At 37.4% G+C, this 13,725-nt stretch overlaps 1 protein-coding gene across 2 annotated transcripts; it reads right to left on the bottom strand.

Moving 5' to 3' along the window:
• Nucleotides 1-2,015: 2,015 nt before the first annotated feature.
• Nucleotides 2,016-12,739, bottom strand: LOC135619117 (ABC transporter C family member 13-like). Of its 2 annotated transcripts, none has more exons than XM_065120803.1 (12): nucleotides 12,599-12,739; nucleotides 10,241-12,468; nucleotides 9,838-10,158; nucleotides 9,676-9,762; nucleotides 8,409-9,092; nucleotides 8,138-8,302; nucleotides 7,290-7,584; nucleotides 6,871-7,085; nucleotides 4,066-4,371; nucleotides 3,930-3,993; nucleotides 3,188-3,427; nucleotides 2,016-2,666 (listed from the first exon to the last, which is right to left on the bottom strand). In XM_065120803.1, the coding sequence occupies exons 2-12, from the start codon at nucleotides 12,284-12,286 to the stop codon at nucleotides 2,554-2,556; spliced, it is 4,536 nt and encodes a 1,511-aa protein (XP_064976875.1). In that variant the 5' UTR covers nucleotides 12,287-12,468; nucleotides 12,599-12,739; the 3' UTR covers nucleotides 2,016-2,553. The 2 variants fall into 2 exon arrangements, with proteins under 2 accessions (XP_064976875.1, XP_064976876.1); XM_065120804.1 differs by having other exon boundaries at nucleotides 10,241-12,506; nucleotides 12,599-12,722.
• Between the last annotated feature and the right edge of the window lie 986 nt (nucleotides 12,740-13,725).

Genomic DNA, 13,725 nt, shown 5'->3' with positions numbered 1-13,725 from the left:
GATCCCTAACTATATGAGAAAATATCATTAACCTGTTAAGGAAAATCCTTCTCTCTATGTGTATAAATAGAGAGTACCATATCAAAAACACAAATATCATTCGTTTCTATTCTTAACACATGTAACACGACATGTACGACACCTATAGTCATTGCTCTGAACTCGGGGTATTCCCAAGAGTAAAGCATATTCATCACCAATTTGATGGCTAAATCATTGTCAACATTAGCTGATTTATAAGTCAAAATGCACTTTAAACTAAATGTACTAACCTCAAGACATGGAGTAGCAGCTCCTCTAACACACTGGTTAGAGTCTGTCAGCAACTGCAAAACCTGTAAGAAAAATATATTAAAAAAAAAGAAAAGTAACATTTTGTGGGGTAAATCTACCACCCAAAACTCCACATGAAACACAGAACAACAAAGCAAGGCTTGCAAGATCAAAAAGCTACTCATACGGAACTAAGAAGAACTCACTCGAGTGGGAGCTCAGTTGAAGCAAATAGTTCAAGAGCTGTTGTAACTGTCCGTGCAAACTATTATGGGGAATAATTCAAGGTCTTATAATTGATCTCACATAGTGAAGAATTTAATTTTATGAATGTAAGTAGGGATTTACCAAATCACGTTAATCTTAAATCGATTTTTTGATACATTCTTGATTATTGATCTTTGGGTGGTTCATTTTTTGTTTTTAATTTTTTCCTCCCCCTCTCCAACACTTATTTAACATCAATATTAGAGTATTAAGATATTGATAGCATGAACAAGAAAATGTGATCTCTAAAAATTTTAACCTAAAAAATCTAAGATATATGCCTTAATAGGTTAATCATGTAATCAACAATGATTGATGAGAACAACTAGATTTGAACGGTTATGTGATCTCTAAGCTTCAATTACTAAGAGCTTCCATAAATATCATCATGGAAAGACTGCCACTACAAAGTCATAACTTCTAGATTATGTAGAACATAAAATAATGATACAGATCAACAAATTTATTTGATTTTGTCCCAAAAAGAAGAATATCTTACAATGGAGAACCAACCGACACAAGAATGCACTTCATAGACACCCAGAAATATTGCACGACTGAGGCAATGCATTCCCAGATTGTAAGTGCTCAAGACCCAAACGAACGAAGAGAACTCCAAATTCAGACCAGAGCAATGATAAAGAAGAGAATAAGTCCGACCTCCATGAGAGTGATAAGAAGCTACCTTCCGATGTCCCTTACGGGCTGCTTTCCATCTTCAAGCCTTTGGACGACGACCGGCACGACGCCGTTGAAAGGAAGCTCGAGGTGATCCCCGTAGAGCAGCGTCGGACAGCGCCTGGAGCGCTAGGGGGAATTCAATTCTTCATTAGCGCGAAGAAAGACGGTGAATAATTTGTACTTCCATATTTACCCTCAATCACCGAAGATTTACCATTCCACCACCGGTTGGTTCTATTGTTTGATCGAACAGAAGTGTCTGTTTAATCCATTAGAAGTGTCTGTTTAATACATATATATAAATATATATATATATGTATATATGTGTATATATATACACACACATATATACATATATATATATATGCATATATATACATACATATATGTATATATATACATATCTATGTATATATATATATATACATACATATATGTGTATGTATGTATATGCATATATATATATATATATATATATACATATAATTTTTATTTTTTATATGATTAACCAACCACTAAAATTAACCAACCAAAAGTGCTGATCCAAAAACAGAGTCAATAAAGAATTCTAGACATTTTCTATCATTGCAAGCATATGAATGAGAAATGGAGAAATATATGTTTGGTTGCAGTGCACAGATACAATAGAATCCATAATTTCTTTTCTTAAATTTGTTTCTCAGAAGCAAAAAATTTCTCACACAAATACTGGAATTAAGCAAAAATGTTCCTAAACATGCCTCATGCCTCAATTTAAAGGTTTGTAATCTTTCAGAAGAAATAGCACACCAAAATCCAGACAACCACAATATCACAATAATAGAGTTGAAGGCTGAATTATCTTATGGAATACAATCCTTTCAGTGGATTAGTGGAGCATGTTCACTAAAGATGGCCTGTAAGCTTAAAAGTACAGCAGGCAACATCATCGGCCGAGAACAATTATTCCTTCATTTTGATTGTTCTCGATTTGATTGTACACAAAGGAGTTGACATTACAGATTCTAGCCTTATATGAAAGGAAAATGAGAAAATAGTCCAAACATGATTTCAAAAATGCCTTATTGTTCTACCTCAACAGAAAATTGTGGCTGATATTTTGATCTCCATTATTTTGCATTAACACATATTTATACAGGATGTATTCCAACTCTGAGTTCACAATTCGAGGAGATCTGTATCGGGGCTGCCGATATTATTCCACCATTTTCCTGTTGTGTTGGTTAGGAAACTACCTGTGATGTTCATCTACACTGATGCAGTGGAACAGGGTCACCAGTCAGAACATGCCACCTAGCCTTTTCCTACCTTTGGTCCACTGTTCATATGTACTCAAGCATCTTGCACACTGCTAGATCTTGTAGAGTACTCAGAAACCAGCCTAAGAAACATGGATGATTTGTCTTCCAACAACTGGTGTGGACTGTCAAACTCGGCAACTCTACCTGACAAGCATAAAAAATGTCAAAGAAAAATCAGTGATGTTATATACATAGAAAAAATGTTGATAAAATAGATCATGACCTTCACAAAGTCAATTAGTCGCCTAGTTCTCGGTTATCAAATTTGAATATGGAAACTATTTACCACATGCAATGGGAGTCAATTTAATGGAAAATCTTTTAACTGTTACGTCATTAATGAGTAGTATGAAGGAGATGGCCGGTAGAACATATGTTATATGATAATTTAACATGAACTACATTTTTCTTCTTAACAACACACAACATCAACAAAATGACCACACGTGGACGGTTCAAAATGATGCAATAGTAGTTTCTAAGAGGACTCAACTATGAAAATAATGGCAATATATTTAAGAGAAATTTTAAGTAGTGGATGTATCTTTATTTTTTCCTTTTTTGTTGAAGAACCAATTAGAGAAAGAGAATCAGCCTCATATAACAACACAAGAAAATCAATTCTAAACTTTTCAATTGGCTCTTTGGGTTGACAAACAACTTACCGTCGCTAAGGACCAAAACCAGATCACTGTCAATAACAGTAGGGATACGGTGTGCAATGGTGCAGACTGTACAATCCTTAAATTCTCTTCGAATGATCTTCTGGATAAGGTTATCTGTAGCTGTGTCAACTGAGGCTGTTGCCTCATCAAGCACCAATATTCGTGCCTGCTTCAGCAATGCCCTGCCCAGTGAAACAAGTTGTCGCTGTCCAACACTCCAGTTGTCTCCATTCTCCAAAACTGAAGAGGTCAGAAGTGACAATTACAAATGAAAGTTAAGCAACAGGACGATGCTAGTATGCAAGGTAGCAAATGAGCTCTCTTTTCAGAAATGCAAATTTTGCACATTGCAGTAGCAAGAAACCCTGACAAAATTCCTAAAGAGATCGCCTTTCCTTGGACAATTTTAATCCAAAATTTGGACGCAAAGGAGCACATGTATTTTAAGAAAAAGCAGGGATATGATGAGTTCAAGATAATCTACACTAACAGAGACCTTTTCTTAAATCTACATATGTGTTACACTAACAGGACGCAAAGTACCATAAAGAAGCCTCACACATAAGAAAACCGATAAAATTTTTACATTTAAGAAGAAATACCATCATAGAGTATATTAAAAACATGCTAAGCAGCAATCTTTCATCTCCATCTGAGCTGACAAATCAGAATTTTTTGCAACTGTAGATCTAAAAGTAGAACAAAAAGCAACAGTCTTTTGCCACATCAACAGGCAACATACCTGGAGCATCAAGCTTTTGGGGCTTATGGCGGATCACCTCTCCAAGTTGACACTTTTCAAGTGCCTGAGGAAGGAAACTACTTTTACAACAATGTAAAAAATGATGCAGAATTAAAGGTTTCTTCATTAATATTACCTGCCAGATTTCATGATCAGAATGCTCTTCGAGAGGATCAAGATTACCCCTTATTGTACCCTCAAACAAAGTGGGATCTTGAGGAATGATGCTAAGCCGAGAACGAAGGTCATGGAGACCAATGGTAGAAATGTCTATGTTGTCAATGATAATTTTCCCTTCTGCAGGTTCAATTAAACGGAACAGTGCCTGTATAAGAGTGGATTTACCGCTCCCAGTGCGCCCAACAATGCCAACCTTTTTCCCACCAGGAAATGTGCAGGTTACACCATGTAGGACCAGAGGTAATGTGTCTTTATAACGGACCTTTGTTGTAACAAAAAGAAAACTAAAGTCAATTGCTGCCTTATCTGCTAATGAAAATCACTGTATATTTAATATGTTAAGCATGAGGAAAAAGGATGTGCTGGACTTCAACATCTTTGACCAAAGGATGTGCAGGACTTCAGAAATCTTTTGATAAACAATAGAGTATAAAAATATAGATAAAGTATGAGTATGACAAATTTTCACTAATCAACAAGTATCTTCCAGAAGAAATATTGTGTAACTATGAATATTTTGGCAAGAAATAAAAGTTACTGAAAGAATGTTAACAGGGAAAATGTATGATCTTTGTTGTTTTGTGTATCATCTACATTAAGTATAAAAATTATTTCAGCTGGCAAGTCAGCTTGGATCTATGGCTTAACTGTAACCAGCAAGTTCAAGGGGGATAATCCGATTGCAAGATCTTCAAAATGCATCGATGACACTAAATATGATGCATCATCCCCATGTGTGTTTCTTCTTCTTTCATAAACCAGCAACAATTACATATTCACAAGCAACAAATTCCCGATTGAACATATGCCAGTGATGATAAAATTCTTTCAAACTTGGCCATTACCTCTAAATAATGCCTATTTTCCTTAAATAATCCACTAAAAGATGCTTTATAAAACAAACTTGAATAATTTGAGATCCTTATCAAGTTTTAAGCTGTTGCACTTCAAATCTATCACAATATCTTGGCAACAAACATCGGCCGATAACTACAAAGAGTATATTAAATAAAAATGATTCATGCTCTACTGAAGATAACCTCCAATGAAGATGACAACAAAGGGAATCAAAAGATATGATAGAAGGGGAAAAGGAGTGAATATAATAGTGACAAAGTAGATCATTAAGTTACCATGACAAACTTGCTTTAAATATAGCAAACAACAGAAACAGAACAAGATCCAAAAGGACAAAAATTATACAATATTACAAATCAAATAGCCCTATTATGGTCTGCAGTTTGTACATGTGTTATTGCATAAGATCGTATTGAAGTATAAGTTTGAGTGCACCTTTTGAAGTACAGCACTATGAGAAAGTTTGTACAGCAAATTCGTCGATTTAATATTGGATGACTGGTTGCATTTCCCTACCTAAGAAATTCCAACAGACAACCAAGTGACCTACATTACCATATCTAATTGTAATTCTTCTCAAACCTTAGACGTAAAGAATAGCAGAAATTCATCAATTATCATTTTGTCGAAACACTTATTAATCACTGTCAGATAATTGTGTTTATCATAAGGGCCCCCACCGTCAACGTCAAATTCAGCCAAGTGGAAGTTAAGGCAGAACAAAGGGCTGTCAAACCATTCCTATGCTTGGTGTGGTTGAACAATAGGTCAGGTATGGAGCTTGGATAGCTAGAAGAAGAGCCCATGATGCTATATCAACAACTTTGTTACACATGGATGCCTATGTATGCGCTCGTTCTACCTTGTATAGGAGTCTGACCAGGCTTGGTCAATATTTGACTAGCCAACCAGAACGACTCCTACTTGTATAAGATTGGGACTATACTGATCCAACTTGATTGTCCTGTTTTGGGGGATTCCAGTTCAGTTTAAAGTCACTGAGAACTCTCAATCACAAAGACAGAGGGAAAAATCAGGGGATACAAACTCTCAATCAAAAGAGAGGGCAGTCAGCCAAGATCACCCAATAAACAAAGGAGCTGGCTAGTCCTTACATAGGGTGTCTTTTGTTATGGATGACAAATTATGCCCATAACACACTAGATGATGATCAGCATAGGAGTGTTTCAGTGGTCGAATGTATATGCAACTAGTCTATGATTTCTTGAATCCTAACTAGCGTATACAAGTCTGTAATTCAGATTGTCTATATATATACAGCATAGTTATAACCCCTTGGGCAAGTCTTGGACCTTATTCCAACAATACATCTCCACTATTCCTTTCCAATGTCTCCTCTATAATTTATCCCTCTTTCTCTCACACTCACTTATAATTGGAGGTCACTATCTTCCAAGTAAGGTGGCATTTAATACAAGGTGGCAATCCAATTACATATATTGATCGTAAATAAGGAAAAGAGAAACTGTCGAAAGAAGAAGAAAATTTTAGTTAAAGTAATCAAAAGACTAGCTATTTCTCCACAAAAAAGATTCTGCATTTCTTATGTGTAGCAATTGTACATGATAATGATATATAAAATTTCTTACAGACAAATACCTCATCATACCCTATACACTCTCCTAGTTAGAAGTGACCAAGAAAAAGATAATTATTATAAAAAAAAGAACTTGAGGTGGATTACTATGCGCAGAACTAAAACAACAATGTGGAAATCCACATTGGAAGTCTAGTTATTATTCATAATAAATGTTCTAGGAACAGATTATGACTGACAAGGTAACACTTGTAGAAGGTCTAAACAACAATATTAACTAAGAATGAGTCTCCTAAGTCCTAATAATGTTTAATGCAACAATCAAAATGAACCTTGAATCCGCACCTTAAGATCAACCAGTTCAATTTTTCCAGTCTCTGGCCACCAAGAAGTAGGGCGACAATCCTCAACAACAGCTGGTGCTTCACTTGGGATTTGGCAATACTGATGTATGCGCTCAATAGAAATAATTTTATTCTCAAGCTTACAAAAGCTCAATATCCACCGTGATAAACGAGCATTTAGATTTAAGCCATATGTTACAGCTAGACCCGCCATACCTACAACATCAAAACAAGCTTCATGTAAATAAAACTTTTCACTGAGGAGCGTAAGAAGATATTAAAGGTCATCCCTCCTTAAATATACTGATTTATGAATGGAAAAGAAATTAGCACAAAAAAATGTGGAAATCATCAGGATTGGACATGTATAAAGAATAATTACAAGTTATCAAAACGCTTAGAAAGTCAATAGAGGCATACTAGGATCAATAGAACCGTGTGGGAAGCTAACAAGGAGAGCCATGCAGACAGCAAATGCAAAAGTCGAGAGCAATTCCATCCGCAAGCAAAGCCATTCAATTGCGGCAATACTGCAGAAGAATGGACGGGTAAAGCAATCAAGCAGGTATAGGTTCCTCTTCATAAAACGTTTCTCTTGACGGAAACCTCTAATAGTAGCAGCTCCAGAAATTGATTCCCCAAATAGATGGATTACTGGGGATTTTTGTATACTGACAATCCGGACTAGTTCCCTCGATGAAGCCATGTAATATTTCTGCACAAAAACAAGTGAGATTTCAAAGTCATGTAAAATTATTAGTATCTAAAAAATCATTAAAACCTCCTATTCTTCTTTCCAATTTCTCAAGCATCGGCATTCAATTTAGCCATAATAGAAGGTTTTCCAGAAGCAAGCAGGTACAAACAAACATTCTCACCAAGCAACAAGCAAGATAAGAAGATTGTTCTCTTTTCCCAAGCTTGAGTTATTTAGTGCCTCAAAAACCATACGGGATGACACCATGAATTACACAATCACACCATTTCCTGCAACTTTTTCCTAAGCACTTCTTAACTTCACAAAAATTCTATAATTGCAAGAGAACTGATTATATCATAGTGACTTCAAGAATTTCATTATGGCCAACAACCATCCAAACTAAGTAACTAAAGAATACACTACGTTCCTCTCCTAACCTCTCAAAAATGAAAATATATGATCCAATCATGGTAACAAACATAAGATATGGGGATAATTATTGCTTCATTTTCTCAGACAATTGCCAATGATGTTGTAAGATGATAAACCTTATCGCTGTAATCAATACCTGCATCCATAAGCAAGCCATCGCCATGGGGAGAAACAGAAGCAAAACTTGCCATGTAACTTTGGTCATTACACCAACTATACCAAGAAGTTGTATTGTTGTTGAAGCAAAACCACCGAGTCTGAAAGGTATATCAAGATCCACAACACTTTGATCCACAGAAACCTGATGACTCGTAATTCAAGATAATAAGCAGTATTGAAAAAATATATCATACCATATGATAAAACCAGTTCAATATTAACCAAGAACACCAAAGTTGATTGCTTACTCGATTCAGTATCCGCCCAGCTGGAGTAGAATCAAAAAATGACATTGGTGCTCGAAAGACAGTTCTAAGCATTCTTAGAAACAACTTTTGTGCAGCTGCTAGGCCAAAAGTAGCTACAAGAACAGCTCTGATAAAAACAAACAGTGAACTCCCAAAAGCAAGGGTCATATAAACAACTAAGAGAACAATGCTACTTGTCTTCGGGCTGTCACCTCTAGTTTGAGGATTTGCCCATGCCATCCACCAGTTGCTGGCTATTTGGAGCACCTGAAATGTAATCTGAGCAAGTATAATCAATGGTATTAATGTTCCCTTATATGCTGCAGCCATATATGATAAGTACACTTTCAAGCTAACTCTTCCTCTCTCACGCTCCTCTTCTTGAGCCAGCTGTTTCTTCCTTGTTCGTTTCACTTTCTTTTTCTCTTTTATTGCTTTTTCTTCAGATGGTGATTCATTTTCTGGTGTTTCACTTTTCATTTTATCTGTGCTGCTTGGACTTGATGTTAACCTTTTACCAAATACAGGAGGAGCACCAGAATGAATAGTTATGCTAGAATCTTCCAAAATATCCATTGTTTCAATTGCTTCATGGTGAGCTGAAACTAATGCATTGAAGTCGGTTCCAGCTTGCAAAAGATCTTCATATTTTCCAGCCTGTATAATATGGCCATCTTTCAGGACCTGCAGCAATTAATGAGAAAGCTGAGTAAAGATTACTGTGATAAAAAACTATATATAGACCTATATAACTTCTAGAACGCTATCCATTTTCGGCTTGGGTTTAAGGTAAAAAAAAAGTTCAAACAAACTACAGCAGCAGTAACATTTTCAGCATAGAGTTTTTCTTGCTAATATGAATAATTCCTCGTCAGGTATGGCAGACACATCTTAACCTTTATACAAGAAATAGGGTAAAATAAAACAACATAACCAGTTGTTCTTGACAACATACCTAGCTGAGAAATTTGGGAGGAAGAAAAATAATTGATGCCAGGATGTAAGCACTGAGAATTGTCTGGAAGCAAATTGGCAATAATGTCAAGATTTGGCTGTTGATTGCAATCAGGACAAATGGGAGGTCTTGACGATTGATGATAAGCAGGAGAAGAAGGTCAAGAACAGATGGGATATTATAAATCTATTCAACACATAGATGCCAAAATGTACGTGAATTTGTTAAAAAATAAATACGGACATTTTTGCCATAGTATTCATCCAAATATTAAAACATTAGTTATTATAACACATCTAAAGCTTGCTGTACCAGTATTTTGTCGGCAGCTGGTAGAAACTCAACTTGATGAGTGACATAGATTACAGTCTTTCCAGCTAATGCCGTTAGTATGTATTCCTGCAGAAAAACACAAGAGCTGTGAAAGTCAGGTTGAAAGATGGGACAGGACAAGGGAGAGCTGTGTATCCTAACCTTAAATAGTTCGCTTCCTGTGTGAGCATCAAGTGCACTGAAAGGATCATCAAGCAAATAAATATCAGCATCTTGATAAAGTGCCCTAGCAAGCTGCACCCTTTGTTTCTGGCCACCACTCAGGTTAATACCTCTATCACCAATGATGGTTTGATCTCCATGCAATAACAATTCCAAATCTTTCTTCAGACAACAAGCATGAAGAACACTTTTGTACCTTGGCTTATCCATTGGGCTACCAAACAGAATGTTCTCCTCTATATTTCCAGACTGAATCCAAGCTGACTGAGGGACATAAGCCGCAGACCCACTTATACTAACCTGGAAAATAAGATAAAGATTGAACTTGAGAATATAAAACAGAGTTACATGACAGAGAATTGATTGTAGGAGTATTACTTACTTCCCCAGAAGTTTTTGGTATTTCGCCCAGTATGCAAGATAGAAAACTAGATTTACCAGAGCCAACTATACCACAGACTGCTACACGCATGCCTCTTTCAACTTTAAGCTGTATCCCAGAGAGTGTAGGTATTGCAGAGGAAGGGTCCCAGCAAAATTCTCCATCATTAATTTCAATAGAATTGCCCGTAAGGCCCCGAGGAACAACAATGGTGGCATCTTCTTGTAGCTCTTCCTCCTGTAAGAAACCAGATATCCGGTCCAGAGAAACCTTTGTCTGAGCAATCATGGATATCAAGTCTGGAAAATTCCTAAGAGGCTCTTGAAGAATCCTGAAAGTGGCTAAAGCTGAAAGCACACCACCAGCTGTAAGCTGACCACCCAGCAATATAGAAGTAGCAAAGGTTGCAACTGACACAAATATCGGAGATCCCCAGAAAATAAAGGTTATAACAGACTGTGCATATAGAGCTCTCTGAAGCCACTTGAACTCGACATTTCTCATCTCCTCTAATATCAAGCGGTACCGATCTTCCCAAGCCTGCAGCTTCAAAATTCTCATGTTCCTCAAACATTCAGAGGTCTTCCTCATTCTTTCATCCTTGGCAGACATTAAATTATCCTGATACTCCTCTTGCACCTTGGCCAGCGGAATTGTGACAATGATGGAGATAATGGTAGCTACCAGTGTTGCAATTGTTGCAATGCCCACATTTTTATACAAGATTGCCAAAGCAAGTACTATTTGTAGTGGAAGCATCCATATATCATGGAGATACCATGAATAATCACCGACTCTCTGCACGTCGACTGCCATGTAGTTTACTATCTCACCACTTGTATGACTTTGTCGAGCTGTACTTGATAGCCTAAGCCCTTTTCTGTACACCATTGCTGTTAAGGCTGATTTAACATGCATGCCCAATATGTCTACTCCTAAATACCATTGCCGAGTAGAAAGCGTCTCTATCAACTTAGCAGTGAAAAATATTGAGGCCAAAATGTAACCCTCATGAGGAAATGCTATGTTGCCACTCAAGTAATCAACAAAATAACTAATCAAATATGGACCCACATAAGAAACTAAGGTGTTCAACCCGGCAAAGACTGCATTCAAAGCAGCTTCTTTCCAAAATGACCGGCAAATAGCCATTGCCAGTGATGGCTGATTCTCAGGGTCCTCAGCTTTCAACCTCTCCCAATTTAAATTCAGTATCTTGTAACAAGTCTTCGAACGATCTTTTGTGGCTAGCAAAGGTATGTCCCGCAGCTCTAAGGGCCTTTTTGCACCCACTGACAAGAGCGGATCAAGCCACGACAAAGTTGCAAGGCTAAACAGACCTGCCTCGCTGTAGGGGGTGACTCTAAGACATCCATCTTCGTCTTCTCCAGCAAGCAATGGTTCCCTGAGGTCTCCATGTTCCCTATAAAGTTCTATAGATGTGATACCTCGAACTGAGGCAAGGAAAAGGAAAGCAAGGGCAGGCAACGCAGCATAATTTGAAAGCGTATGTGAATTTAGGCTGATCGACTTGGTTATCAATCCCTTGGTATCAAGGTAGCCAATGTAGAGAGAGAAGATGAATGAAATAAACCACCATACCCTAATCAAGCATGGAAATTTAACCAATGCCTTCAATTTACAATGAAATACCGATAAGCCCAAGACAAGCCACGCGGATGCTTGCACGGAAGGCAGGTAAAGAAGCGTAAAATCTCTGGATTCGACCTCTCCTGTAACCAAGTTCACGGTTTCATACCCCAAGACCACCGCTTGAAGGAAGAAAACAAAGAAGCAGCAGAAAGTTGTGACCTTGAACCAATAACCGACTTCTACAAGCCGATCGCAACCAGGATCGCGGCGAACGGGGAGAGGGCTCCGGCCATCATCCTTGAGAGCCGTAACCCGGCGGATGGCGCAGGCGAAAACTCGCCGTGCGGAGGCAAAGAACAGGAAGAAGAGAAGCAACGATGCATGGGTGGCGGCCGCGACCCGTTCGGGAAAAGGGAGGTCGCCGAACGAGCTGATGATGGAAAAGGAAACCATAGCCCTGCCAAGGGTCGGATATCGATGAGAGATCTCGAATGGTAGCGGGCCGAGGCGAAGATTTCCGCTACGAGCATTTCACCATCAAGGGTATGAATAGGATTAAAAGCGAGGAGGAGAACTAACAAACGGCAACAGGCTGCAGAGCGATTGATGTCTGTTCTATAGCAGCTGATGACACACTGCACATGGAAACAAAAGCGCCTTCCTGATCATCTACCTAATAAAAATAAAAGGAAATTTTTCGCAAAGAGACAAGCCAAAACCAGAGGAAAATTCTCGAGAGAAACAAAAAATCCAATCTTTACCGACCTTGTCTGTGGGGCTCCCTCCCTCGTTCCACCTCCTCCCTTCTTTCTCTTCCCCGTCCGATGATTCCAAAGCTGGGATTTTGAGAGGTGTGAGTGACCGATAGAGGGGTAGGGAGGCAGAGCAGGGGAATGGGTTGTGGTTATACGCTCTAAAATCCAAAGCCTTCTCCTCCCTCCGTCTCCTCTCTCTACTGCTCTCTCTCCCACAGCAAGCTGATGGGATGATGTTGCGAGCCTATTCCGGAGATGAAGAGCAGGGGAAGAGGGTGCTTGGTGTTACTGACTTTGCCGAGGGGGTTGCGTCGGATCAAGTGGCGATTGCTTTGTCTACGGCTGATGATGCCACAGTTCCAGGATTTACTCTTATATAGGAGGGTGGAGAAGGGATCAGTGTGGATGTGTGGTTTTGCATGCAAATAAAGTAGGATTAGGATATAAGGATATTACAATAGGATATTTGCCAGGAATAATATAAGATGTTTTATCCTATAATTATATAAATGTATTTATATGTAGTATTTTATGGATTTATTACTAATTTTAGTTCACTATTTTCTGATAATGTAATTCTATATTTGTCAACTTATACATGATTCTGAATTATCTCTTGAAAGAATAAATTTATCATTATATAGATTGTAAAAGAATAATTTATCAATATTAGTTTTAATTTTGAAGTATGAGATGACTTTCATAGAAATTTTATTTTTTTATTTTTTTAAATTATATCTTATTTTTACCTTTTTGATGCTGTTATTTTTCTATAATTTCTCTCGACACCTTTCCTCCTTTTTCATCTAATCGTTTTGATTCCATCGTGATTTTTTTTTTTTTTCCTTCATCATATTTGAAGATGAAATCACGAACAATGATACGATTAAAACGATGGACATTAAAGGTGAATTAAAAAAGGAAGATGATCATAATAAAATAAAAAAAGTATTTATAATATTATAAAAAAAAAACTAAATAAATAATTTAAATTAGGGAACATCATTCAGAAAAATCTAAAAGAAAATTTTAAGGAGAGTTCTCGTACAGACTTATCCAATCAGCTTAATGATATTTTTATCAAGAAATAGTGCTTATTATGGAAGTAAGCTCTTAAAGAATTTAGGAAGACAAGCG

This window comes from Musa acuminata, chromosome BXJ2-8 (assembly GCF_036884655.1).
Source record: "Musa acuminata AAA Group cultivar baxijiao chromosome BXJ2-8, Cavendish_Baxijiao_AAA, whole genome shotgun sequence".
In the NCBI taxonomy this organism is placed as follows: domain Eukaryota; kingdom Viridiplantae; phylum Streptophyta; class Magnoliopsida; order Zingiberales; family Musaceae; genus Musa; species Musa acuminata.
This window is presented reverse-complemented; position numbering and strand designations above follow the sequence as displayed.

Coding starts and splice junctions, on each gene's coding strand:
- LOC135619117 (XM_065120803.1), bottom strand. CDS start 12,286: ATGGTTTCCTTTTCCATCATCAGCTCGTTCGGCGACCTCCCTTTTCCC. Junction 10,159..10,240: donor TACCAAAAACTTCTGGGGAA/GTAAGTAATACT, acceptor CTTATTTTCCAG/GTTAGTATAAGTGGGTCTGC. Junction 7,086..7,289: donor ACACGGTTCTATTGATCCTA/GTATGCCTCTAT, acceptor TTGATGTTGTAG/GTATGGCGGGTCTAGCTGTA.